The sequence below is a fragment of the Rhizoctonia solani genome, chromosome 16 (assembly GCF_016906535.1).
Source record: "Rhizoctonia solani chromosome 16, complete sequence".
Classification (NCBI taxonomy): Eukaryota; Fungi; Basidiomycota; class Agaricomycetes; order Cantharellales; family Ceratobasidiaceae; genus Rhizoctonia; species Rhizoctonia solani.
In genome coordinates this window covers 395,423-419,872 of record NC_057385.1, presented here as the reverse complement: position 1 = coordinate 419,872, position 24,450 = coordinate 395,423, and the positions used below count along the sequence as shown (strand labels likewise).

Genomic DNA, 24,450 nt, shown 5'->3' with positions numbered 1-24,450 from the left:
CGATGCAAGTCAAACGACGATGTACATGACTTATAAGAGATCATTTCCACCACTAGTACCCCTCAGCTCATGCAATTGCTCTTCAGAAATATGCCTTGAAGGCGATAACTATGGCTGTGCTAGCTCTATGCGCATACATGATCAAAATCAAATAAGCTGTGCCAAACCTCGTTGAGTGGGTGCTTGCCTTTGTACCTATGTTCCTTACAGTCAACAACGACACGTCTACCGTACAACACCTCCCAACCCACTTTCTGAACTGTATCGATGGCCACCTCGACAAGCTTGAATATTGCTAAGCATCAGACTTTGGCTCAAAATAATCCTCGGCGACGACCTATCCGTATCGCGGCTGATGTATTAGCTGATTCAGCTACTAACTTGGGTAACTTGCCCGGTCTGAAAGAGTCAGCTCAGGCTGCTGGTGATATTTTCAAGGCTCTTAAAGTACGTTGAAGACTGTCAAGTGACAAAGAGTAACAAGTTGATGTACGAATAAGCCTGACATTTTTCAGGGGCCGGTGCGAAACGATATTATAGCACAAGGTCTCATCAACTATCTCGATGAAATTTGTTACACAGCTCAATACGCTGGAGCGGATAAAGCATGTCCTGAATACCTCGAAGACCTTCAGCAAACCAGGGAAGCCGTGGTCGAGTTGAAGAATAAGACCTATGGCATGCAGTTCGCTTGTCAATATGATATTGAAAAGCAGATTAGCAAAATGAAGGAAGAAATGATGATGCGGACACTCTTGTTAAGTGTAAGTGAAATCAAAGCCGAATTCTTGCCCCGCTGGGTACTGAGTAGACTTGTGTTACCAGGTCGAAGGTGGAGTAAGTGGGTTACGAGCGAACGCCCAGGCAGTAGAGATAATCCAACAGCTGAAGCTAGTTGCCGAGGCTCTTGCTGATGTTCAGGAAGAGCTAGCTTTTACCAAGAGGCAAGTCGCGCAGCAGAGCTATTTGGTTAACCACATGGATTTCTGTCCACTTGCGATGTTTGGCAACTTGATTGATATAAAAATTAAAGTTTATTTTATTTTATTTTAAATGGAGGTCACACGTGAAATGAGCGTGGGTCCCAAACACCGTGGTTGACACTATGGATTTTAAATACAGAATAATTATGACCACGTGCAACTGACCTACCAAGGTAACCGACTCACTTTCTATGGATTTTTAAATGGTTGATGCATTATTGACAGTCTCGTTTTTATCTATTGGCCTCCCATGTAATCATGTGCCATGGTTTCTGTCACGTACCTTAAATATGCTTAGATTTGCGCAATGTAGTAAGGGTAGACAGCTTGTTCATAAAAAATAAATTAGGATAAAACTCCTTGGTTGTTGTAAGGTATAAGTGAATGTCCGGAAAACGTATGTCTAACATCATGACCAGCCAGAACGCAGAATGGCGAATAACAATGAAATGGGTTTACATTTATATGTTCTACATATGTGTATGCATCTGCGAACGAGATATACGATTCTAGCCCCCAATGAAGTTATTTATACCACTCAAAAGAGGCGCATAACTAGTATTCTTACATGCATGCGCTGTTTTAGCTACCAAAGTACATATAGAGACAGGATATCATGGTCGAGTTTGAATAGCATACCTAAAACCGCACGTTTTTTTCGCTATATTTGTGGTGACTGGCACCGGACTAACATGTGTGCCACCCTTTCTTTCGTAGTGATCAACCTTAACCAGAGGAAGCGGACAAATATGCCCGAGATTTTGTAGAAGCCCAGGCTGCATTGGAATGGCATTTTCGTGGCTACCTTGCCATTTGATGTTGATAAAATGGCTCGTTCGCGTGCGCCTCTATTACAGTAGCTATGGTACACAGGTGAAATCGATCGATAAATTTGGTCTACTTTTGGGCTGCATCGACTGATAAACGCGAGTCAGAGAAAGGTTCAGGCCTATCCAATGTTCCTCTGGCCCCCTGTCAACACAATCCACTAGGCAACCAACAAAGTAAAAAGATCCATGTCCGATAACACTTCACACGGGGCATCTGCCAAGTGTTGACAAGGTGATTTGCGAGCCGGAAAAGGATGCCGGCAATAGGGTCAGACTGAGAGAAAACTAGCGTAACACGCTCCATGGGCGACAGTCTGGAGTTGCCCTGGGCGGCAGCGGGGCGCGGTAGACGATAGGTAACACCAGCCAAAAATTGACATAATTGGCTGGTTTGTTATTTAGTAAGTGGTGAATGGACCGGATGTAAACGACTCCAACGCGCTCGCGCGTCGCGTCGAGGCGTGGGATGCAATTCCAAATACCACCAAGAAGAAGCCCAAGGGTCCCCGAGGCCAAGGAAGCGCCTTGGATGCTGTGTACCGGTACGTAATTCACTTGATTCTAACCTCAGCACTAGTTCCCTGCCACGATGCCTATCCATACGCCAAGCCGTAACTTTGTTTAGCCTAAGACTATGTTTGTGGACAATACCAGCACGAGCATATTGCACACGATTCTTGAACCATTAGTGCTTGTTTCATGCTATCGCAATGATTTCTTTGAACTGATACGCTGAGTCTATAATCTATGACAAACTGCCACGGAATCATTCAGGGCACCAGCCCGCCTCAATAGCCATGACGGCGACAAGCGTACCAAGCCAAGGATCGCAGCCCAGTATGATATTTGCCACCGAGTCTACTTGTGTCCTTGGATTTTAGATAAATGCGGCCGAGTTGCAAGAGTGCCGGACCAGCCTTCGACTCGTTTCCCCATTATGGCCGCCTACCAGCCTCACGAGGCGGACACCTTGCTTCCGCCTGGTAGTATCGCCGATCCCACTCGTTCGTCTGTCGCCAACTCCCTCGGTGCTCCTCTCTCCAGCCATGGTGGTGAGGTGCGCGAGTCGCAGTACTCGTCGGCTCCGCTCAATGTACCGTACGACCCATACGGAGAGACCGGTACGCCTTCACCACGGGGAACGACACCATCACAGTACCGCGACGATCCAAACGAAAAGGCCGCGCCTTTGGAAACCGGATATGGCGAGACGTCAAAGCGTTCAAGAAAGCCATGGTTCTGGTTGCTTATTGGGCTTGTAGCTTTGGCTGTTATCGTCGTTGCTGTCATCGTTCCGGTATACTTCAAGGTCATCAAGCCCAACAACAACACCGTTCAGTCTTCCAATACCAACCCCGGCTCGGGTTCTACGACCGCTTCTGCAGCTGAACCAACTCAGTCCGAGGCACCCCAGGTTCTCATTACCGGAGGAGATGGCAGCCGTGTAACCACCGACACTGGCAATACTTTCATCTACAACAACAGCTTTGGTGGTTTCTGGTATCATGACCCGAAACATCCATTCAATCTCAACGCTCAAGCTCAAAGCTGGTCGCCACCTTTGAATCAGAGCTGGAGGTGGGGAGAAGATCACGTTCGAGGGTAAGTCATAGCGCTCGCGTTGTTATCGTATAATACTTATTATGGTATAGCGTCGGAATTGGAGGCTGGTTTGTGCTCGAGCCATTTATCAGCCCGGCCCTTTTCGAACCCTACATGAACGACACCAACCCCGCTGTTGATGAATGGACTCTTTCTGAGAAGATTGCGGCTGATCCCAACTCTGGAGGACTCCAGCGAGTTCTTGAGGAACATTATGCTACCTTTATCGTAAGTAGATTTCGATTTGAATTGCTATGACCGATTCTCATAAATTATCAATCCCAGACCGAGGAGGATTTCGCTCAAATTGCAGCAGCTGGCTTGAACTGGGTTCGTATTGCCATTCCCTACTGGGCCATCGAAACTGCACCTGGAGAACCCTTCCTCGAGGGAGTTTGCTGGAAGTAAGTAGCGGTTCGACCATGTCCCGAACCGGAGTTAACGGATATTTCATCAGGTACTTCCTCAAGGCCATCGAATGGTCGCGCAAGTACGGCATCCGTATCAACCTCGACTTGCACACCGCCCCCGGTTCCCACAACGGTTACAACCACTCGGGCATGCTCGGCCCACTCGGCTGGTAAGCCCCATATCCCAAGTAAACTCGGCGCCTGAGGCTGTTTGACTAATTCTCTTGGCGACTTAGGCTTAACGGCACCATGGGAATTGCCAATGCACAGCGCACACTTAACCATATCCGTGTCATTACTCAATTCATCTCCCAGCCTCAGTACAAGGATATCGTTCCTGTCTTTGGTATTATCAACGAGGCGCGAATGGAGATTATTGGAAGGAACCCATTGGAGCGGTTGTAAGTTGTATATCTTATGGTTTTACTTGGCTCTCATACTCAACTGGTCACAACCAAGTTACATGGAGTCGTACGACATTATGAGGAACATTACGGGTATTGGTGAGGGGAACGGGCCATGGATGAGTGTTCACGATGGATTCGAACCTCTGGATCGATGGGAGAACTTTATGCCAGGTGCCGACCGAGTTATGCTGTAAGTTTAATTGGTCTTGGCCGATCCAAACGCGCATGTACTCACTAGACAACCTTTAGCGACGCTCACCCCTACTTCTGTTTCGGCGACCAAGATCTTTCCTCCCCGACCCAACAGATCCGGAAGCCATGCAATTCGCGCGCAGAGCCATTCAACACATCCATGTCTACTTTCGGTATGACTACCGCCGGAGAATTCTCCAACGCATTCAACGATTGCGCATTGTTCCTCAATGGTGTCGGCCTCGGTGCCCGCTACGACGGAACCTTCCCGTTCTACCATGGAGCTAATGCTGGAGCTGGAGCATGTGTTAAATGGATGGATGATAGGCTTTGGAGCGCAGCTGAGAAGGAGGCGATCCGGCAATTTGCTCTCTCGAGTTTCGATGCGTTCCAGGTAAGCTTACCGATCGATGTCTACTCTCATTGACACTAACCTACGATCGCAGCACTTCTTCTTCTGGACCTGGAAGATCGGCGTATCCACTACTTGGGGCAACCGAGTCGCTGCTCCGCTCTGGTCTTACCAACACGGTCTTCAGAACGGATACATGCCCACCGATCCTCGCGAGGCCACTGGCGCATGCGGCGGTGGTTCTCCCTGGGTTGGACCTTTCCCGGCTTCCAAAACCGGTGGTGTCGGTGCCGGCACAATCCCAGCTGCATACCAGACCGCACGTACCTGGCCTCCTCCATCTCTCAGCGGCATTCCCAACGCGGCGACTCTCCCAACGTATACTGCAACGGGAACGTTTAGCCCCTTGGGCGCTGCCGAATTCACAGGCGCGCCCGGGATCAATGCGGGTAATGGCTGGGCCAACTCGGGCGATCAGGCCGGAATGTATGTTCCTGTTGCTGGGTGCTCGTACCCTAGCTCTGCATGGGGTGATGCGGTCGTTGCAACCCATACCGCGTGCAGTGGATCTGCTGCTAAAAGGAGTGTCAAGGGCCGATATGCTCTTCCGCGAGAGACTGGTGCACCTGTTTGATTGACTTTTTTCCCACTTATTAGATGGACTGGAGTTGTTGAGATCTATTTCCTATTTCTACGGACTTTATATCACTTTTTGTCGTTTTTTATATCACTCGTTGGTGTGTGTTGGTGTTGGGATACTCTCTCTTGAACTTTCATTGTGTCTGACATACTTGTAATCTACTGTGCATATAAACAGATGTTTCTCTTTTGCAAGATGCACCAGTAGCTGTCGATCGCTTTTTATTCCTGTCCTTACTCTTAGGCTTTGGCGATATCCACACACCTTTTTTTTAGCCTTTTTTGCTTGGGAGTGAATTGCTTTTTCTAGGCCACGCGCCACGAGATAAGTTATCGTGACGCGTGGCGATAATGATTGACGTGAAGTGAGTCGTTATTACATGGGGTTTATTTAAATGACTGACACATCTGGTATGTAGAGTCCGCCACTATGGAGATCGCGATATGTGCATATATGGGTCAAGCCACAACCAACCAATTTTCTTAATACTCCCCGATATGGTAATATTTTTTCAAACGACTAGGCGGATAGTTTATAGCCCTATTAGAAGTCCGAGGTCGCCCCCGCCCACGAGTTCGCAAGCAAGTGTTCGAGTTCGCCCGGGACCCCTGTTTGTTACGGTATGAAATGAGTTCTTGGTAACAATTGGATATTGACAAATTGACACCTTGAATACGTATAGATGGGATGTATTTTTTTACATTTGAAAGGGGAGCCATGCACGTATTGCAATGGATCGTAAAGGTAGTAGCCGCATGTATGGCTTTACGTGCTGTGTTATGGGCTCGTTGTCAGGGTTTTTTGGTGGATGATGGTTGCCTGAAAGATAAGTGTCTTGATCGTTTTTTAGAGGCAAGGTTCTAGGGACAATGGATTCATCGACTCCAAACCGCGTACGTTGTACACTCCTTTTATCGATGTATAGACATACTGACCGTTACGTATAGGTTCGGTTCGCCACGGGCGTCCAGTTAGGATTAAGACCTTGCCGGTCACACAGCTCAGGGCACACAGACCGAGGGTCGGTCGGAATAACAGATCTTTGAGGATTTTGCGGGACTGATCTTCCATTATTGCCCACGCCAAGGCTGTGGGACCGTGGATATACCAGTTCTGAAAGCCAAGCGCCCAGCACACTGCCTGAAGGCTTGACAACCTATATACGTAGGAGACATGTCATTTACGCTGCAGATGTTTGGATGGACGAGAAGAGCAGTGCTGGTCGAGGGTGCCGACACAGGACATGTTTCTGGCTCGAGTCGCGGGGCTCCATTTCGGGCCGGGGACATGTGATTTAATGGATGCCAAGCCCATCGGGCCCTATGATTGCACTGCCACCGGGTTGTTTGTCACGCTGCCGCAGAGGTGGTATTAAAGCAGCGCAGAGTGGAAATCTCAGCTCACGACACATCATGGCCACCCACCAGCCATACGAGGCGGAGATACTCCTTCCTCCAGGCAGTCCTGCCAACTTTGGCACTGCCCGATCCTCTGTCGCGGACTCTTCATTGGGCGTTCCGAACTCGAACTATGGCGGAGTGCGCGAGTCGCAGTATTCGTCGGCTCCATTGAACCAGTCCTTCGATCCATATGCGGACTCGGCCTCTACTCCCCGTGGCTCCACTCCTGCTCCCTACCGCGACGACCCCAGCACCGAAAAAGTCGTCGAGCCGCTGGGTTACTCGGAGCCTGGCGGAGGCAGCAAGAAGCGCCCACTGTTCTGGACAATCATCCTCTTGGTCTTGCTTGCCGTTATCGCAGTCGCCGTTGTCGTCCCAGTATACTTCAAAGTCATCAAGCCTAATACCAATGTAGCTGCCTCGGCTGGCTCTGCTGGAACTGCCACTTCATCCTCTGGTGCTGCTCAGCCCACTCAATCCGGCAAGCCCGAGACCCCCGAGGCTGTTGTTACCGGAGGCGACGGCAGTCGCGTCATAACCGAGTCTGGCAGCACCTTTGTCTACAACAACTCATTCGGCGGCTTCTGGTACTACGACCCCAAGGATCCTTTCAGCAACAAGGCCCAACCTCAGAGCTGGTCGCCTCCCTTGAACCAGACCTGGAAGTTTGGAACTGATCAAATTCGTGGGTGCGTGTTTCAGATCCAATCATCCTCGTTAGATTGCCGGGTTTTCTGATCGCTTTTTTTTTTTAGTGTTAATCTCGGTGGATGGCTCGTGCTTGAACCCTTTATCAGTCCGGCAATGTATGAGCCCTACATGAACGCGACCGTCCCTGCTATTGACGAGTGGACTCTGTGCGAGAACCTCGCGGGCGATCCATCCTCGGGTGGCGTTGCCAAGGCTCTCGAGGATCACTACAAGACCTTTATTGTACGCATTTGGCATCTACCTTTTTAGATCTCGTAAAACTGATCTTCATTGCCAGACCGAAGAAGACTTTGCTCAGATCGCGGCTGCGGGCCTGAACTGGATTCGTATCCCCATTCCGTACTGGGCTATCGAAGTCTACCCTGGCGAACCGTTCCTCGAGGGTGTTGCGTGGAAGTACTTCCTCAAGGCTATCGAGTGGGCGCGCAAATATGGTCTCCGTATCAACCTCGATCTCCACACTGTTCCCGGATCCCAAAACGGATATAACCACTCTGGTATGCTCGGTCCAGTCGGATGGTGAGATGCTTTTTTCTCGTCCATTACATCACAAGCTAAAAATTCGTTTGTATTTCAGGCTCAGCGGAAACATGGGTATCGCCAACGCTCAGCGCACTTTGAACTATATTCGTATCATCACCCAGTTCATCTCGCAACCTGAATACCGCGATGTTGTGCCCATGTTTGGTGTCATCAACGAGGCGCTTATCCAGACCATTGGCCGTGATGTCCTCGAGAGCTTGTGCGTACATTTCCCTATAGGTGATTCCTCTGCTAATATTGCCTGCTTAGCTACCTCGAGGTCCACAACGTGATGAGGAATGTTACTGGTATTGGTGAAGGCAAGGGCCCTTGGATCAGTGTCCATGACGGATTCGATCCTCTTGACCGCTGGACCGAGTTCCTGCCAGGTGGAGACCGCGTCGCTCTGTGCGTATTTGTCTTTTTCAAGCGATCCAAGTCTGACTTGTATTTCAGTGATGCCCACCCCTACTTCTGCTTCGGAGACCAGGATACCTCGCCCGTTACTGGTCAGACCAACAAGCCTTGCGCTTCGCGTGCTTCGGCCTTTAGCCAGTCCATGTCCAGCTTTGGCATGACCACCGCCGGAGAGTTCTCCAACGCGTTCAACGATTGCGGTCTCTTCCTCAATGGCGTCAACCGTGGAGCCCGTTATGATGGTACCTTTGGCGGATACGGAGGCCCCAACGGTGGTGCCAACGCTTGCGTGAAATGGATGGACTCGGCTAGGTGGAGCGCCGCCGAAAAGGCCGCACTGAAGCAATTTGCGTTGTCCAGCATGGATGCCATGCAGGTACGTGTATTAATTAACCTTCTCGCGCCTTTCCCTTACCCTAGCTTCTGCAGAACTACTTCTTCTGGACATGGAAGATCGGAAGGTCTACAACCTGGGGCACCATTGCTTCCCCGCTCTGGTCATACCAACACGGTCTCGAAGGCGGATGGATGCCCACCGATCCTCGCGAAGCTGCCGGAACCTGCGGCACCGGCGCCTTCAAGGGTCCTCTCCCGGCGTCCAAGACTGGCGGGGTCGGAGCGGGCACCATCGATCCTGCCTATATTGCCACCCGCGTCTGGCCACCCGCGTCGCTCAACAATGTCCCCAACGCCGCTGCGATCCCGACCTACACCGCGACCGGCTCGCTCATCACCCTCGCCCCGGCCTCGTTCACGGGCGGCGTCAACGCCGGATCCGGATGGGCGAACACGGCGGACCAGCAGGGGCTCTACACTCCCGTCGCCGGCTGCGCGTACCCGAGCATTGGATGGGGCACCGTCGGTGTCAGTGCGACCCAGACTGCATGCAGCGGTACGGCCCAGAGGGTCATCAGGGGGCGGTACGCTATGCCCCGGGAGACAGGCACACCCGCGTAGACGGCGTATTATTTAGAAAAGACTTGTGTTTGTTGTGTATGGACTTTTTGTTTCGCACTTTTTGTTTCCATGGACATCTTGTTTTTGGTATTTTTGCCCTCCCCCACTGTCGATCTCTGTGCTGTGTGCTAGTCGTTCTTTGTGCTGTTTTTTGTTTTTTTTCATTATATAGGGTTAATTAATGTGCGTTTGACAAGTTGAGGATCATGTGTGATTGGGTAACCAGGAACAATATTGTTCTTTTAGTCGAGCACAAAGATATCACGTGGTATGTTACACTTGCGTTGACCTTTGAGGGGTAAACCTCTGGCCACGGCGACACGAGTCTTCCAGAGCGTCGAAGAGCCCAATTTCTTATCCCAAGACAGGCAAGACCCAGGGTCCATACGTTCTTGATCTTCCATCCACGTAATTCGAATCAGGCATATCCTCTCCGACTCAATTCCGTACATATCATCCCCAACTCGTGATCTCTTACGATCCCAACAAACCCGTTCGTCACTTGAATCATACCACCCAGCAAAAGGTCATTATGAGCCGTTGGGCGTATCGTTTGTCCATGGACAAATATATGGAACCCAATCACCAAAGAGATAAAAGTCAAGCCACTTGCCTAGCGGCCATTTTACCCAACTCCCCTCTCTCCCTCGTGTGATAATCGAGTTATAATCATGACATCATTTATCCAAGATACACTTTCTAAAATTCCTGGAGTCGATCCTCGCGTACTGCAGCGCAACCAGGCGTTTAGCGGGTTGAACGACGGTCCGGCAGCTACTGCCGCTCGTCTCGCCGGTCTAGTCCAGGAATCCCATGCCAAGGACGATTCTCCTATTTATACTAGCAATTTTGGGCAGCCTATTCCTGATTCTGGGTGGGTCGAATTTTAATTAGTAGTCTATTCACGTTTTGGTTTGATTGATGGGTTGTTCATTTAGGCATGCTTTGAATATTGGTGGTATTCCTTATCAGGGAGATACCCTGTTGCTCGAGAAGCAGCAGGCGTTCGATCGGGGTAAGATCCAGGAACGGATTGTTCATCCGTGCGGTTCGTCTGCGTAAGTTTCACGACTCGGGGATTTTGTTCTTGCGCATCATAGTCCAACGCGTTATCCCACTTGCTAGGTTCGGTTATTTCCAGGTCACCAAGGATGTTTCCCAGTGGACCAAGGCTGCGCTGTTTCAGCCTGGGAAGAAGACGCCTGCTTATACTCGCTTCTCGACTGTTACTTATGGGGTGGGTGTTTATATAGGTTATATATGTGTTTGTTGGTGGTGCTAAGATTGGGTCTGGTTAGCGTGAGTTCCCTGATAGTGCGCGTAACCCTCGCGGCTTCGCTACCAAGTTTTATACCGAGGAAGGTATGCGCCTATAACTACCTTTCGAAACATTTTATTAAACTTTACCTAAAGGAAACTATGATTTGGTCGGCTTAAACTGGCCCGTCTTTTTCGTCCGTGATCCCTTCATGGGACCCGACAATATAAGGTCCCAACAGCGCAACCCAAAGAGCGGATTGATCGATTACAACGCCTGGTTCGATTTCCTTGCCAATGTGCCCGAGTCCCAGCATGCGGGACTCATGCTGCTCTCCGATCACGCGACTCCTGTTGGGTGGCGCTTCATGAGTGGCTATGGCTGCCACACCTTCCGCTGGACAAATAAGGATAGGAAAGGTGTATTTGTCAAGGTGAATTGTGGTGCTAGTTCTCTCATATCATCGACGTTTGACTCACTGCGAACTGTGTGCAGTACCATTGGCGCTCCCAACAAGGCACCAAGGAGTTCACTCACGAACAATCTATCGTCATGTGTGGTGAAGACCCCGACTTTGCAAAGCGCGATTTATGGCAACATATCGAACAGGGAGGTGATGCGCGGTGGACCATGTTTGTTCAAGTCATCACGCCAGAAGATCTTGCCTCTGGAAAACTCGACTTTGATCCATTTGACGTCACCAAGGTCTGGCCGCGCAACAAGTTCCCGATGCACGAAGTCGGAGAGCTTGTTCTAAACCGTAATCCCGAAGTAGGCATTTCTTGTACTTTTGATCCAGGAAACATTTGGCTGATGTTGAAAAAAAGGACTACCACCGAGATGTGGAGCAAGCTGCTTTCTCTCCTGGTTCGCTCGTTCCTGGAATTGAACTTTCTCCGGATACCCTGCTCCAATGGCGTGCTTTCTTCTATCGCGATGCTCAGTACCATCGTCTTGGAAGCGCCAATATTCACCAGATCCCTGTCAACTGTCCGTTCATGGCTCGGTAAGCAGCTTGTACCTTCATCGGTGTTGGGAAATTCGACTCAATTGGATTGTGTTATCTTCAGTTTCCACTCACCAGACAATTATGCTGGAAATATGCGCATTGACGGAAACGTTGCTTCCAAGCCTACCTATGTACGTAAATGCTATGGTTATCATCTCATTAGCCGGACTAAATATCACTTTTATTCGTGTACAGTTCCCTAATAGCTACCACAACAATAAACCCACTACTGCTGGAGCACCTGGGTTCCTACCTCAGGCCGAGGAGGTTCCAATGCAGGTAGCAAGCAACATCATCTCTCGCAAAGGATACTATCTCCATGAAGGAAGTCCGAGCGAGTACAACCAGGTTCGGGAGCTCTACACTAGGGTCTTGACGCCCCAAAAACGGGAAGAATTGCACTCTAATACGGCTAGACTTCTCAAGGTGAGAAAAAAATTACTCCAAACCGAGTGTATTTCAATACTGAACGTACATGCTTTAGCACGCCGATGGTATCGTGCAAAAGAACTATCTTATTCAGCTTCATGCTATCGAGCCTGGATATGCAAAGGCTATTTATGATCTCTTGCCCGAACACTCGGGTTATACTCTGGAGGAGATTGCCGAGGATGCGAAATCCGCTCATTTGGTCGGAAAGAATCCACAGTTCTTCTCGGCCGGCAAGGGTGCCAGTTTTATGGGTATGCCGCTCTAATGCGATGCGGTCGGTCGTGTAACAACATAATGTACTAATAAGATGAATTCCTTTTTGATTTAAATGAAATTCATGACAACGTTTTACACTTGATCCTCTCGTTAAGCGTGTTGGATCATTTTGGCTATAGGCTTGTGGTCTTTGGGGTCTCTAATAGTTTACATGTCAGCCCATTCTCGGAGAAGTTGCTCGTGCTTTTCGGACCGCGCTTTGATATCAACTTTAAATGGAAGTGGTTGACTGTCAATGCGGACGGTCTTAGCGTTCTTGCAATTTCCACCAAAGTTATTATATATGCATTACCTTGTGATTGTGTTTTGTCCCATAGTGGCAGTCAATGGAATAGGGTGACCTTCGGAATCCTTTTTTGGACTAATGTCGAAGCAAGCAAGCATGCCACTGGCTACCATGAATAGCGCAGCCTGGGCAAAGTGAATCCCGGGGCAACTCCTTGATGCAGATATTATTCGGTCAATATTTTCTCATTCTGTTAGTGATAAGAAGTAAAACGAACCGGCGACCAAATCCGAATGCTGGGGCTTCGGGAACAGAGGTATCCAGATAACGGCTTGGGTCGAAGCGTTCCGGGTTCGAGTACACCCGCTTGTCATTGCTCATCGCCCTAAGCGGCCAGCCGATAATATAAAATTCCGATAAGACTCGTGATTAGAATTCGAATGCGATTCGACACTTACCATTGGTTTGGGATACTGGGATGATAAAAAATTTCGGTTGTTTGAGTTCAGATTATGGCATGGAAGTCTCTAAGAATGAAGCTTACATAGTAGCCCCCTTGGGGATTCTGTATCCCTGATAAAAATCTTCTTCTATAGAAGCATGGGGAACCCCTTTATATGCATTGAGTAATAAACTTGGGCATGGTTGAAAGTTTTCACACCTAGTGGAAGAACAGATCTCCAACGAAGCACCTCTTTGACGATCGCTTGAACGTATGGCATAGATTGTCGGTCATCCATTTCTGGAAGCCGGCTACCGCCCAGAACACTATCTATTTCAGCCTGTGCCCTGGTCTGTACCTCAGGATGCATTGCCATTGCCATAACGAAAATCAAGGAGCTCGCGACAGTCTATACATACCTGTTAGATCGAGTTTGAAACAAAACTATATATCAGGCTTGTAACTTACTGTATCGGTACCAGCTTCATTTTGAACAATACAGGTGTTGAAAGGCCTAAGAGCTGGGAGTGAACACATATGCAATTTTGAGCTTACCTCCAAACAATGTTCCTGCCGCCCAAAGCGTGATATTTTTCTCTTTGTCAGATAGCTCCTTTCTGTAACTCCCTAAAAGTCGGCTCAACATCGAAGGAGGGGCAGTTCCCGACTCCTTTTTTTCCCGTTAAAAATTAGTGGTGTTCATTATATTACCACAGTTCTTCGTAGCACATCAACTCACCATTTTGTCTCTCGTCCAGTTGTAGGGGATATTTAACATCTGATCCGTCTGCTCGCGCCAGGCAAGGGCTTTACGCTTCCACTGTGCTCCGGGGAACCACGCAGGGATATACTGCATCCACGGGAAGAGGTTGACGTAAAAGTCTGAGGATACATATTTTTTCACAATGTCAGTCCGCACTATCAAATTTGATAAGAGAGTAGCAGTGTGCGTACTTGAGGCAAGGACAGCTTGAGAGAATCCTTGTACCGCTTGGGAAACTGCTTCGAATAATGCATCGTTAGATGCTGTTGCTTCGTATCCATACACTGATTTGATAATTGACGACCCAGCCATTCTATACAAAGATTTGGCTAAAGGAGCTATTGTAATGGGTATATGCGCTACTCACCGTCTCAAATGACTTTCAAACTCATCAGGCTTATCTAAAAGCTGTTCGAGGGCTAATCGCGAGTTTTTAATTATACTAGGCCACAGCTCCTCACTCGCTCGTTTGTGTAAAAGTTCGTGGGTCATTCGCCGTTGAGCTCTCCACCGTTCTCCGTAGCGTATGATGCCCGTATTATTCCCCCACCCAACTCTGAATACATGAGTTAGTACCGCTGTTACATGCGTCAACACGCATACACTCACAGCCTATCGCTTGTGGCCATCGTAGTGCTGGCCCGAGGGCGATCAGAATAGATGGAAGAGCGTTTGGACAAAAGATCCTCGGCAGCATCACTCGAGTTCAATACGATTATGGTTTCTCCCAGAAGATTAAACGATATGATGTCGCCTGAGTACAAAGGGAGTCTCGGCATGACAAACATTCGATGTTGTCCAATATATCATCTTTTACTTACTTCTTAGCACCTTGGACCACCGGTTGTATTCTTTTGATATATCCGATGTACTCATTAGTATACGCATATGACCAATAAGTGGATCAGAAGGAGGCGACGGAGGAAGAGGTGCATGACGATTGAATGTCCTTAGGGTTAACCAAGACCAGACAAGAACCATACACAATAGTGCGAATGGTATAAACAAGTAAAAATTAATTGAGGTCATTGAAGGAGAGATCAGGACCAGAGGGTGAACGTCAAACCACACGGCATCTAGGAGGAGTTATATACTTTTAAATTTACTCATGAGCATGAGCGATGACACGAGCATATGGATCCTCGAACTTCTGACTTCCGAACTTGCATATCCATAGCGCAAAAGAATGTCATGGAGCAACCTCCATCTCAAATAAAATAGGTTACAGAATTTGGTGCGATTCCGCTTATTGCTGGAACGAGCAATAAGACTAAGGTTCAGGTGGGCCCATAGCCAGGAGCCTGGTGTTTCTGAGTCACTGAAATCGAGCTCCTTCCCAAGTCCTTCAGGGAAGAAATTGGCCCTCAACATGATTCAGTTACCCTAATCAACTTTCCAATCCAGTACTCAGTCTATTCGAGTAAAGTTTTAACCGATATCGGAAATTTAAAAGAAGAACCGTTGGGACTGATAATACGACGCTCCGGGAATCTTCAATATCTTCGAAAACACTATGCTCCATATGTGCGGGAAGCCCAAGGAACGGCTCCACTCAGGGTGTCCTACACCACGCATGTGAAAACCTGGAACTCGGAAGTTCAAGAATAGATTTTTTTCCATTACTTATCTTTCGGATGAACATTAAAGTATAATATACTTCCTCTCACGTTCTATGTCGCTCAGTCTTCACATCCGATTCTGCCCCTCCCCCCTTCTGATGTACTCAACCGATACATACCTTTTTGTGCTATGCTTAGCATTATTTGTAGCTCTAGTTCGATCTTGGTTAGCTTCTAGAACGTCTAAAAATCTCGTGCCTCTACCTCCGTCACCCCCATCCGATCCCCTTATTGGCCACATGCGCCTATTAATGGGCGCTACAGATATATCCAAGGAGTACACCAAATGGTCGCGTAAACTAGGAAGTAAGAGAAGGGGGTCTTTTGATTATTCCTATTGCTGAGGTCTTCCTGTGTAGGCGACATCATTTCGTTCAACATATTGGGTGGGACTGTCATCGTATTAAACTCGCTCAATGCGGCTGAAGATCTTCTGGTCAAACGTTCGTCTATCTACTCCGATCGTCCCCAGGTTCATAATACCATGAGTACAAGTGACCGACTGTGAGTAGATATGCACCAGTAAGATTAATATTGTTCAATGGTTCGGTCCGCCTATTTAGCCTCGGATGGGCAAACAATACAGGCGTGATATCGTACGGAGAACGGTGGCGAGCTCAACGCCGAATGACCCATGAACTCTTGCACAAACGAGCAAGCGATGAACTGTCACCTGTTATAGTCAGAAACTCACGTTTAGCTCTTCAGCAACTACTAGATGAGCCTGGCCGATTTGAAAGTCATTTAAGACGGCAAGCATCACGCATATATGTCATATCCCCCAACTAAGCTTATGGATAGGATGGCTGGCTCATCAATCATCAAAGTGGTATATGGATATGAAGCAACAACATCCAACGATACCTTGTTCGATATAGTTAGCCGCGCTATAGATGGATTCTCTCGGTCTGCAATAACTTCCAGTACGTTTAATCCTTGGTATATAGCAAACAAACTTCCAATGTTGTGTCAATTGGCGTCGTAAAACTTACACCTTTTTAGACTTCTACGTTAATGTTATTCCATGGATGCAATACATCCCGGCATGGTTCCCCGGTGCAGAATGGAAGCGCAAAGCACTCGTTTGGCGCTGGCAGACGGAGCAGATGCTGCATGTGCCTTATAACTGGACGAGGGACAAAATGGTGCGCTCAATCTCCCAGAAGAATCTCTAATATTGAATATCGATTTCGGCAAGATAAGAGTACCGGAACTGCTCCTCCTTCAATGTTGAAGCATCTTTTATCAAAGTACGCAAAGGAGCCATCTAAAGAGGAGAAGGACACTATACTATGGGCTACGGGTACTCTATTTGCAGGTAAGCTCAAATCTATAGGTGGCGTTCAAATTTAGGTCCCACTCTGAAGCTGATCGTTTGAAATAAAGCTGGTACCGATACTGTAAGCCTTTTAGAAATAGGCTTCACTCTCAATCTTCAATCTAACAGGCTCACAGACCGTTGCAAGCACTTTGGTTTTTATTGTAGCAATGGCAATGCATCCCGAGGTGCAGGCCAAAGCACAGGCCGAAGTAGACAGCGTTTTGTGCGGTAAACGGTTCCCAGAGATAGAGGACCGACAATCTATGCCGTATGTCCAGGCGGTCATTAAAGAGGTGTTCCGTTGGAGGTCGGTTTTCCCACTAGGCACGTGAACTAATATTGCGATTTAATTAAGCCAAATCTCATTAATTATTTTATCAACCTCAGGGGTTCCGCATGCCTCCATCGAGGATGACATCTACAAAGGATACCGCATTCCCAAGGGGGCCACCGTGTAAGTCATTCCTCAAGTATTAAGACTGGTTCGATTGACAAACACATTTCACTATACCAAGTATATCAAATCAACAGTGAGTTTTTTGGCTGATGCTTGGATATCGACCCAAAGACTTGAAGAGCTCAAATTATGCAACGTCTAGAGCAATATCCTTGGACGAGAGGGTTTATCCAAATCCTGAGTGCTTCGACCCGAGCCGTTTCTTGAGCTCGTGCGCCCCTGAGGCTCCGACATTCGGTTTCGGCCGTCGGTAAGTTCCAGTTTCTACTCCCGATAGCAAAGAGTGATCACTAAAAGGGAGGCACACTTACAAAGAAGTTGTCCTGGAACACACTTTGCACAAGCCGCATTGTTTATGGTAGCAAGCGGACTATTTGCTTTCTTTGATATTCGCCCCAAACTTGACTCCAAAGGTCGCCCAGTCAAATTAACAGCCGAGATGAAACAAAATATACTTGTCAGGTACGTGGTATAGCTTTCTGAAGGAAAGTCTCGGGTATAATATTACTCCCCGCGCTTACAGTCAACCAACCGCATTCGAGGTCGATATCAAACCACGATCCGAACAGCACGAGCAGATTCTCAGAACATGGATTGATGTTTGAGACCTAAATAAATACAAATAAGCTTGAAGAGTTCTGGTGGTTGTGTGAGTGTAATGCAGTAAGCTCCAATTAAAAGTAGAGGCAAGATTTTGGACACATTAGTACACTGGATAGCTTTTCTAATAGCCACTTGTTCCGATTTGTGTGGTCGCCTTGCACATGAGTATTAGCATACCTCTGAGCTAACACAGACCTGTGTTTTCAGTCTTTCTCAAAGGGAGTGGTACAAAGCATAGCGCTTACATTTTACTCAAGCCCAACGGTAGTTCCAACCTCGCTATCAAGCGCACCTTGCACGCATAAGGGCACGATATCAACAACACCTGCCAAACCGATTGTAACAGCAGAAACAGCTAGCGTAACGCCACAGGAAATAGAGCATCATGTGTTCAATTTTTTTTACTGGGAAAAGATGCCGTCGTGCAAGTTCTGCTCGAACCTTGCCAAGCTTGAACGTATCCAAGTTGATTTTGTATGCCTTGAATACTCCTATAGGGAGGGCGAAGGAAATTAATACAATAATGGTGGCACTGATAAGAGTGAGTGATGAGGCATAGGAGATAATAGAACGGCGATGCGAAATTTATTTAAATATGAGTTTTTCGTTGGACGAGCCATCGAGTTCAGATCCAGGGAAGAGCATAGCTGGGCTCCGCAGATTTTAACGAGAGAGATGGGGAGGCTCAGTGTGTTTTGGGAGATAGCTTTGGGATTTGAAGCTATTCAGGAGGGGCAAGCTCACATCTTGGGATCGAATCAGCGAATGATCCATAAGACCATTGAGGTAGCAAATGTGCCACGGCATTAGTGCCCGCTCATCCCTCTATCTTAAGAGATTGACATGCGACTTCTCAGGGACTCGTAAATCAGCACATTGGGAAGACAAAAGCGTGATGCTTCATGTATGCCCGGAAGCGGCTTGTCCACAGGCGACGGCGCCAGTAAATAGCCGGATGCACACTCACTTCCTGGTACATGCCAAGCATCAGGATAAGAGTAAGTAAGTACTCAACCGATCCACGAGTGCATATTGCCAGAGTCAAGGTCAAGCAGTTTGGCCGATCAAGGACTTCGGAAGAGAATAACTGTACCCATGGGCGACTGTGCTAGCTCGAGGGCCCTGAGTCACAAGACTTGAGCGCGTAGCTTTGTATCACGTGACTTTGTTGCCTCCCTTTCGTTTGCTGGCAATGAATAATGTCCAAAACGTCTGGATCTCGATCTCCAAACCGATCGGTACATCCTATTGAGAAGAACCTATCGCAATCTTCGGACTATTTCGATGACGATCCAGAATTCAGCAAAGCACTTGCCACACTTGATGAGTCTGTGCTTTTTGGATCACAGCGGCTTGCATGTATCGACAACGTATATGAAAATTTTGATGAAGAAAACGGAGTATCTGAGCCCAGACCTTCAAGCCAAAGTCGTAAACGGCAGCGCTCTCTTACGCCTGCACCTGAACCCGAAAACTCACAAGAAGGACACGCCATAAGCTCCTCTGGATCTGGCCAGCAAGCGTCGACATTAGACCCCCAGGGATTAACAACCAGCACATCATCTTGGAACTCGATTCTTGCCCCAGTTACACCCACGAAAACCTCAGATACGTATCATGCATCAAAATTCGGCGAGTTTGGGGATTACTTCCGAAGGAAGCGGGCCAAACTTCAAAACCAAAACGCCGATCTAGGCACCCAAGACACCCGTTCAACACAAAGTACGATATTCAAATCATTGGCAATATATGTGAGTTGCTACTTCCTTGACCATATGCCCACTAAATTCCACAAATAGATTACGGGTCGCACAGTTCCATCCCTTCAAATACTGAGATCCTTGATCCTCCAATATGGTGGCCAATTCCATGCCTACCTGGACCGCAAGGAAATGGTGTACGTCCCGAAATCCTGGACTTGCTTGTCACTTACCCTCATACAGCACGCATGTTATCACGAGCAATCTTACCCCAGCTAAGGCGTTAGAATTCAAGAACATGAAGGTTGCTCGACCTGAATGGCTCCTGGATAGCATAGCAGCAAATAAACTTCTTCCGTGGGCGAAATATCAATGGTCTGAAAGCTACCAGTCTAGTTCCCCGATCCAAAGTGCAACTCCGAGAACCCCAGCATTAACATTATCAATCCGGCCTTTGGGAGCATCACCCGAGCACTCTGATACCATCTCAACAACACTTGACTCGCCATTGAAGCAGCTATCAAATAATTACGAATCTTTGCCCCGGCTCAACCAGCTATCCCGAGTGAAGCCGCTCCTGAACATGCATCTCGGCGGTCTCAGGCAACCCATCCTCGGCCCGAAGCATCCAGTGGCTTGGTTACTCGACAAACAAATCTACCAACTTCAGCCTCGACTTCTACCCAATCTTCGCGCGCCCAATATGCTATCCACGCTGCCAATCCCGATGCAGAGCGCCTTATGGAATCGGTAGAATGGAGAGAAATGCATACTGCTGCATCTGGGGAGGCCTTTATACAAGATTACTACCAGCATTCCCGCCTTCACCACCTGTCGAAATGGAAGTCTGAGCTTCGAAGTCTCGTGGCAAAAGCTCAAGAAGACGCCGAATCTCAATTTCTCCAAACCGGATCAATGTTGAACCCGACGAGTACGACTTCTGGAGATTCGCCCAAAGGGAAGGGAAAGGCCACCCAAAGGGTTATCATGCATTGTGACTTCGATTCGTTCTTTGTCTCAGCAGGACTTATCGCGAGGCCAGAGTTGAGTGGAAAACCTGTGGTAGTTTGCCATGCCTCGGGAAAGGGAGCCTCTCACAGCACTAGTGAGGTAGCTAGTGCGAGTTACGCTGCTAGAGCATTTGGGGTAAGAAATGGAATGAGGTAAATATCTATCTCGTTCCGTGTGCATATACAATCGATCCTGATCCCATCTATAGCCTTGGCCAGGCTCGTAAATTATGCCCTGAAATACAAACAATTCCGTACGAGTTTGAGCGGTGTGTTATTCCTATTCTTTTCCAAACGAAATCCTGACATTATCATAGTTACAAGGAGCTTTCACTCAAATTTTATACTGTATTGATGTCATTATCAGACGATCTTCAAGCAGTATCTGTGGATGAGGCCTTGATTGATGTTAGCACCCGGGTTGAAAGTCTGAGAACCGATGCGATCAACTCTGGTCATATGCGGACGGAATCCTATGAGAAAGCCTTGGCCGAGATGCTTCGGGATCAAGTGCGTGAACAAACAGGATGTGAAGGTAAATCTATTTAGTTTATGTTATACTCAGCTGGTATTTATCTCATAACTACTCTAAAATGAAGTAAGCGTGGGGATCGGTCCAAACATTATGCTTGCTAGACTTGCCACAAAGCGAGCCAAACCTGCTGGATCATTTTACCTCTCGATCGATGACGCTCCTGCTCACCTAGCAGAACTGGATATTGTGAATATACACGGTTTTGCAGGTGCAGTTCAGGACAAGGCTCTTGCGCGTTTTGGTACTAGCAAGCTTGGCGATTTGGCTAAGCAGAGCAAGATCGCGCTGCAACAAGCGCTTGGGGATAAAAGTGGCGAGCGAATTTGGAACGCGATTAGAGGTATCGACGATCGAGTTCTGGAAAGCGATAAGCCCAGAAAATCCGTATCAGCCGATGTCAACGTAAGTATTCTATTCTAGTGGTAAAGCGAGTATTATATTCATATTATACATGTATCAGTATGGGATACGTTTCGAAAATAATCAAAACGCCGAAGCCTTTGTGCTAGGCCTCGCGAAGGAAGTTTCAGAGCGTTTAAGACGTGCCAACAAAGTGGGGAAGTCTTTGACATTGAAGATCATGAAACGCCACCCAGATGCGCCAAAAGAGGCTCCCAAGGCAAGTCAACTCCAGCTATTCGTTTCATATAGCTAAATATGCGACTTAATTGATTTTCCTAGTTTATGGGCCACGGAAAATGTGAAACGTTCAACAAAACATGCGCCATATCAGGGCTTCATGGATCAGCAACTAACGACCCGGATATTATTGGTCGGGAAGCTTGGAAACTTCTCCATTCGATGCATTTTGACCCTTGTGAACTTCGAGGAATTGGCATCCAAATCCAGAAACTCGACAATGCTGAAAAATCAGTAGCAGTCGGAATTGCTATACACGGACAACTCGCGAAAGGATTTCACCGCGCTCTTGCTAAAGCCAACGCAATTAAAACACGCCCTGCTGAGGTGGCTCGGGAGCCTCAAACTCAGGATATCGATGTACGGATCGCTGAACCAGATGCCCCAGGTATCAGTTGCTCCAACATTACTCCTGGATGCAAGGATGCCCCTTACGACTTGACCGAACCAACCCAGATTAACCCAAAGAACCACTTTGCACATTCTCGGCAGCCCTCACCCCCAGAAAATCCCCCTCTCAACATCCTAAAACAACCGGCAAATCCAACGGCATGCGCGAGGACCCAAGGCCGGTTCAGTCTAGGGCATTGGCGGCGGAGGTGACAATAATCGACGTTGACGCACTGGCTACACAAGATCCTGCGCCTGGAGCTAAAGAGTTGCCATATGACTTGACCATGCTATCCCAGCTCGATGGGGAAATGCTTGCCGACATCATAGCCCCTGAGAGTGGTTGTTCTCGTTCATTATCAGCACATATGCCCGACCATCCTGCAACTAACTCTAAAGCTGGCCCTATTTCTCCTCGACGTACCTTGCACCGTAAACGGTTCACAAATATGGGCCCGCCGACTACCTTACCCGACCCATCCAAATACTTCCCAATTTTCAAGCGTCAATTCGCGACAGTCCCAGACCAGGAATTGGTGGTACTTGGTATCGACCCAATGGCGTATACCAATATGCCAAGAGATCAACAGAAAGCACTCGTTTCGAGTCGTCGCGCGGCAAAGGGGCTGGATGCAAATGGGCGACCTATCAATCAGCGTAAACGACGGTTCGTGGAGGATGCGGAAAAGCCTGTGCATCACGTTATATTAGCAGGCCGAACTGAACTTCCTACCTTGCGGGCAGCTGTTCCAGGTATTCCCGCCGTGACCGAAACGAGTGATGTTCAGGATATGATTCGGCTATGGGTCGAGACCAAAGTTGCCAAGAAACTCGGTCCCGACCCACGCGAAATAACATATTTTGGTGAATTTTTAGAGAGATCTATGGTAACTGATAGCGGAATGCAGCGGACTGTGGAGGTGATGAAGTGGTGGAAAGATGTTTGTATGAAAAGTTGGGGAATTGAACACGAAAGACGTGGTCAATTTGGTCGAGAGTGGTGGATAGCGTGGTGGGAGGTTAAGGATAAACTTGATTTGATTGTTAAAAAGCGGTTCGGCGGGAAACTCAACTTGGGTTAGAACGGTCTTTCTCGAAACGTAGTTGGGTTTGAATTGCGAGTATAATTACAGACTATATTTGCGAATCTAATTCATTGCCACTTTTCATATCACAAAACATATCGGAATTTTGAATTTTGGATGTCGGTTAGATCCTGGTGTGAGCTTTATTTAGGTTGCACATTTGGTGAAGTGGGGGTGTTAATCATACCGTCTGCGTCTCTGTTAAGTCGTCACCCTGTTCATCTGCTAGCAAGTCCCTTCGGTAGTTCTCTTGCTCCAAGCGCCGTCTAATCACCAACATCAACACTATGCAAATACTATAGCATGCTCCAATAACTGTATCAAGTTAGGTCAGCTAGAACATGACAGATGATAGAACTTACTAAACCAGGGTACTCGATTACTGAACCGAATTGCTTAAATTATTCCTTTTCAATAGTTACTAAGTGCACGCTTACCGAGGCTTATACTTTTCTGTTGGGTGTAATTAAACTTTCATGGACAAAATACATACCAAACAAAGCATACATACCTTGCCACATGTGAGGTCCGATAAGATTTCCGACGCAATACGCCGAAAGCATAATTGCTTGGGTACTATCGGCTAGTGAGTATAAATAATGGAGGGAAGCGAATAATTAATCAAAACTGACGTTGAACGCTTTGTGTGTCCGGCTGTACTGGAAGTGACCCAAGCCAAACCTAAAACATACCCAGTGGTTCCGATATCTGCGTGGTGTGAGGATGTGCCTTTGAGAGACATCGGATGAGTAACGTCAGTTACATACCGGTCAAATATATTGATATGAGAAGTCCGACTTTGTTTGACCAGGGTAGTGTAGTAACCAGAATCGCCGAGAGAACGTCCGATAGCATATATGCAGAACCAACATACGCACGTGAACACCCAAAGTATTCTACTAGCTTGACGCCAGTATAAATTGTAATGACTATTGTGATGTCAGTCTACCGCAACCATTTGCGCTGGTTGCGCACATACTCTCAATGATACCATCCAAGGTCCCTAGTAATGTAGTTTGCAGTCGAGTAAATCCAAGGGACTCAACTATAAGACTGCGCAGCATATTGGTGACCAAACTTAATATGATAGCAAACGATTGTTACCTGCGCTGAATTCCAATTGAAGTGGGGATATTATTGAACAGAGAGAAAGACGCGAATAACCAAGTCTTCGGGTCATGCAATGCCTCTCTAAACCTAACCCCACATTATGAGAATCCGGATACCCATTGATGGTTATATCACTCACTGGTCAGGGTTCC

At 47.7% G+C, this 24,450-nt stretch overlaps 6 protein-coding genes across 6 annotated transcripts; 5 read left to right on the top strand and 1 right to left on the bottom strand.

Moving 5' to 3' along the window:
* Positions 1-267: 267 nt before the first annotated feature.
* On the top strand, positions 268-1,053 carry RhiXN_01346 (uncharacterized protein; the record flags this gene model as incomplete). The annotated part of the gene is made up of 3 exons (XM_043321165.1): positions 268-447; positions 516-764; positions 826-1,053. The coding sequence occupies 3 exons, from the start codon at positions 268-270 to the stop codon at positions 1,051-1,053; spliced, it is 657 nt and encodes a 218-aa protein (XP_043186988.1).
* Positions 1,054-2,750: 1,697 nt separating this feature from the next.
* RhiXN_01345 (Cellulase (glycosyl hydrolase family 5 protein)) lies at positions 2,751-5,410 on the top strand (the record flags this gene model as incomplete). The annotated part of the gene is made up of 8 exons (XM_043321164.1): positions 2,751-3,415; positions 3,466-3,643; positions 3,701-3,819; positions 3,873-3,995; positions 4,062-4,226; positions 4,285-4,422; positions 4,482-4,818; positions 4,871-5,410. 8 exons carry the CDS (start codon positions 2,751-2,753, stop codon positions 5,408-5,410), a joined length of 2,265 nt encoding a protein of 754 aa, XP_043186987.1.
* Positions 5,411-6,828: 1,418 nt separating this feature from the next.
* Positions 6,829-12,387, top strand: RhiXN_01344 (Cellulase (glycosyl hydrolase family 5 protein); the record flags this gene model as incomplete). Its single annotated transcript, XM_043321163.1, has 18 exons — positions 6,829-7,505; positions 7,572-7,749; positions 7,805-8,046; positions 8,105-8,269; positions 8,320-8,457; positions 8,506-8,842; positions 8,896-9,386; positions 9,846-9,916; positions 10,114-10,297; positions 10,362-10,471; positions 10,524-10,660; positions 10,722-10,785; positions 10,837-11,114; positions 11,177-11,452; positions 11,509-11,687; positions 11,752-11,821; positions 11,886-12,116; positions 12,175-12,387. 18 exons carry the CDS (start codon positions 6,829-6,831, stop codon positions 12,385-12,387), a joined length of 4,041 nt encoding a protein of 1,346 aa, XP_043186986.1.
* Positions 12,388-12,686: 299 nt separating this feature from the next.
* RhiXN_01343 (cytochrome P450 family protein) lies at positions 12,687-14,608 on the bottom strand (the record flags this gene model as incomplete). The annotated part of the gene is made up of 11 exons (XM_043321162.1): positions 12,687-12,837; positions 12,902-13,009; positions 13,083-13,097; positions 13,169-13,235; positions 13,286-13,475; positions 13,535-13,548; positions 13,622-13,736; positions 13,806-13,948; positions 14,021-14,142; positions 14,197-14,385; positions 14,439-14,608. 11 exons carry the CDS (start codon positions 14,606-14,608, stop codon positions 12,687-12,689), a joined length of 1,284 nt encoding a protein of 427 aa, XP_043186985.1.
* A 1,079-nt stretch (positions 14,609-15,687) lies between these two features.
* Positions 15,688-17,831, top strand: RhiXN_01342 (cytochrome P450 family protein; the record flags this gene model as incomplete). Its single annotated transcript, XM_043321161.1, has 11 exons — positions 15,688-15,754; positions 15,808-15,952; positions 16,250-16,371; positions 16,451-16,593; positions 16,652-16,766; positions 16,835-16,848; positions 16,904-17,076; positions 17,125-17,223; positions 17,369-17,476; positions 17,524-17,688; positions 17,750-17,831. 11 exons carry the CDS (start codon positions 15,688-15,690, stop codon positions 17,829-17,831), a joined length of 1,233 nt encoding a protein of 410 aa, XP_043186984.1.
* Positions 17,832-19,028: 1,197 nt separating this feature from the next.
* Positions 19,029-23,185, top strand: RhiXN_01341 (DNA repair protein REV1; the record flags this gene model as incomplete). Its single annotated transcript, XM_043321160.1, has 10 exons — positions 19,029-19,580; positions 19,629-19,726; positions 19,773-20,125; positions 20,200-20,692; positions 20,749-20,808; positions 20,857-21,074; positions 21,139-21,476; positions 21,535-21,714; positions 21,756-22,101; positions 22,206-23,185. The coding sequence occupies 10 exons, from the start codon at positions 19,029-19,031 to the stop codon at positions 23,183-23,185; spliced, it is 3,618 nt and encodes a 1,205-aa protein (XP_043186983.1).
* Between the last annotated feature and the right edge of the window lie 1,265 nt (positions 23,186-24,450).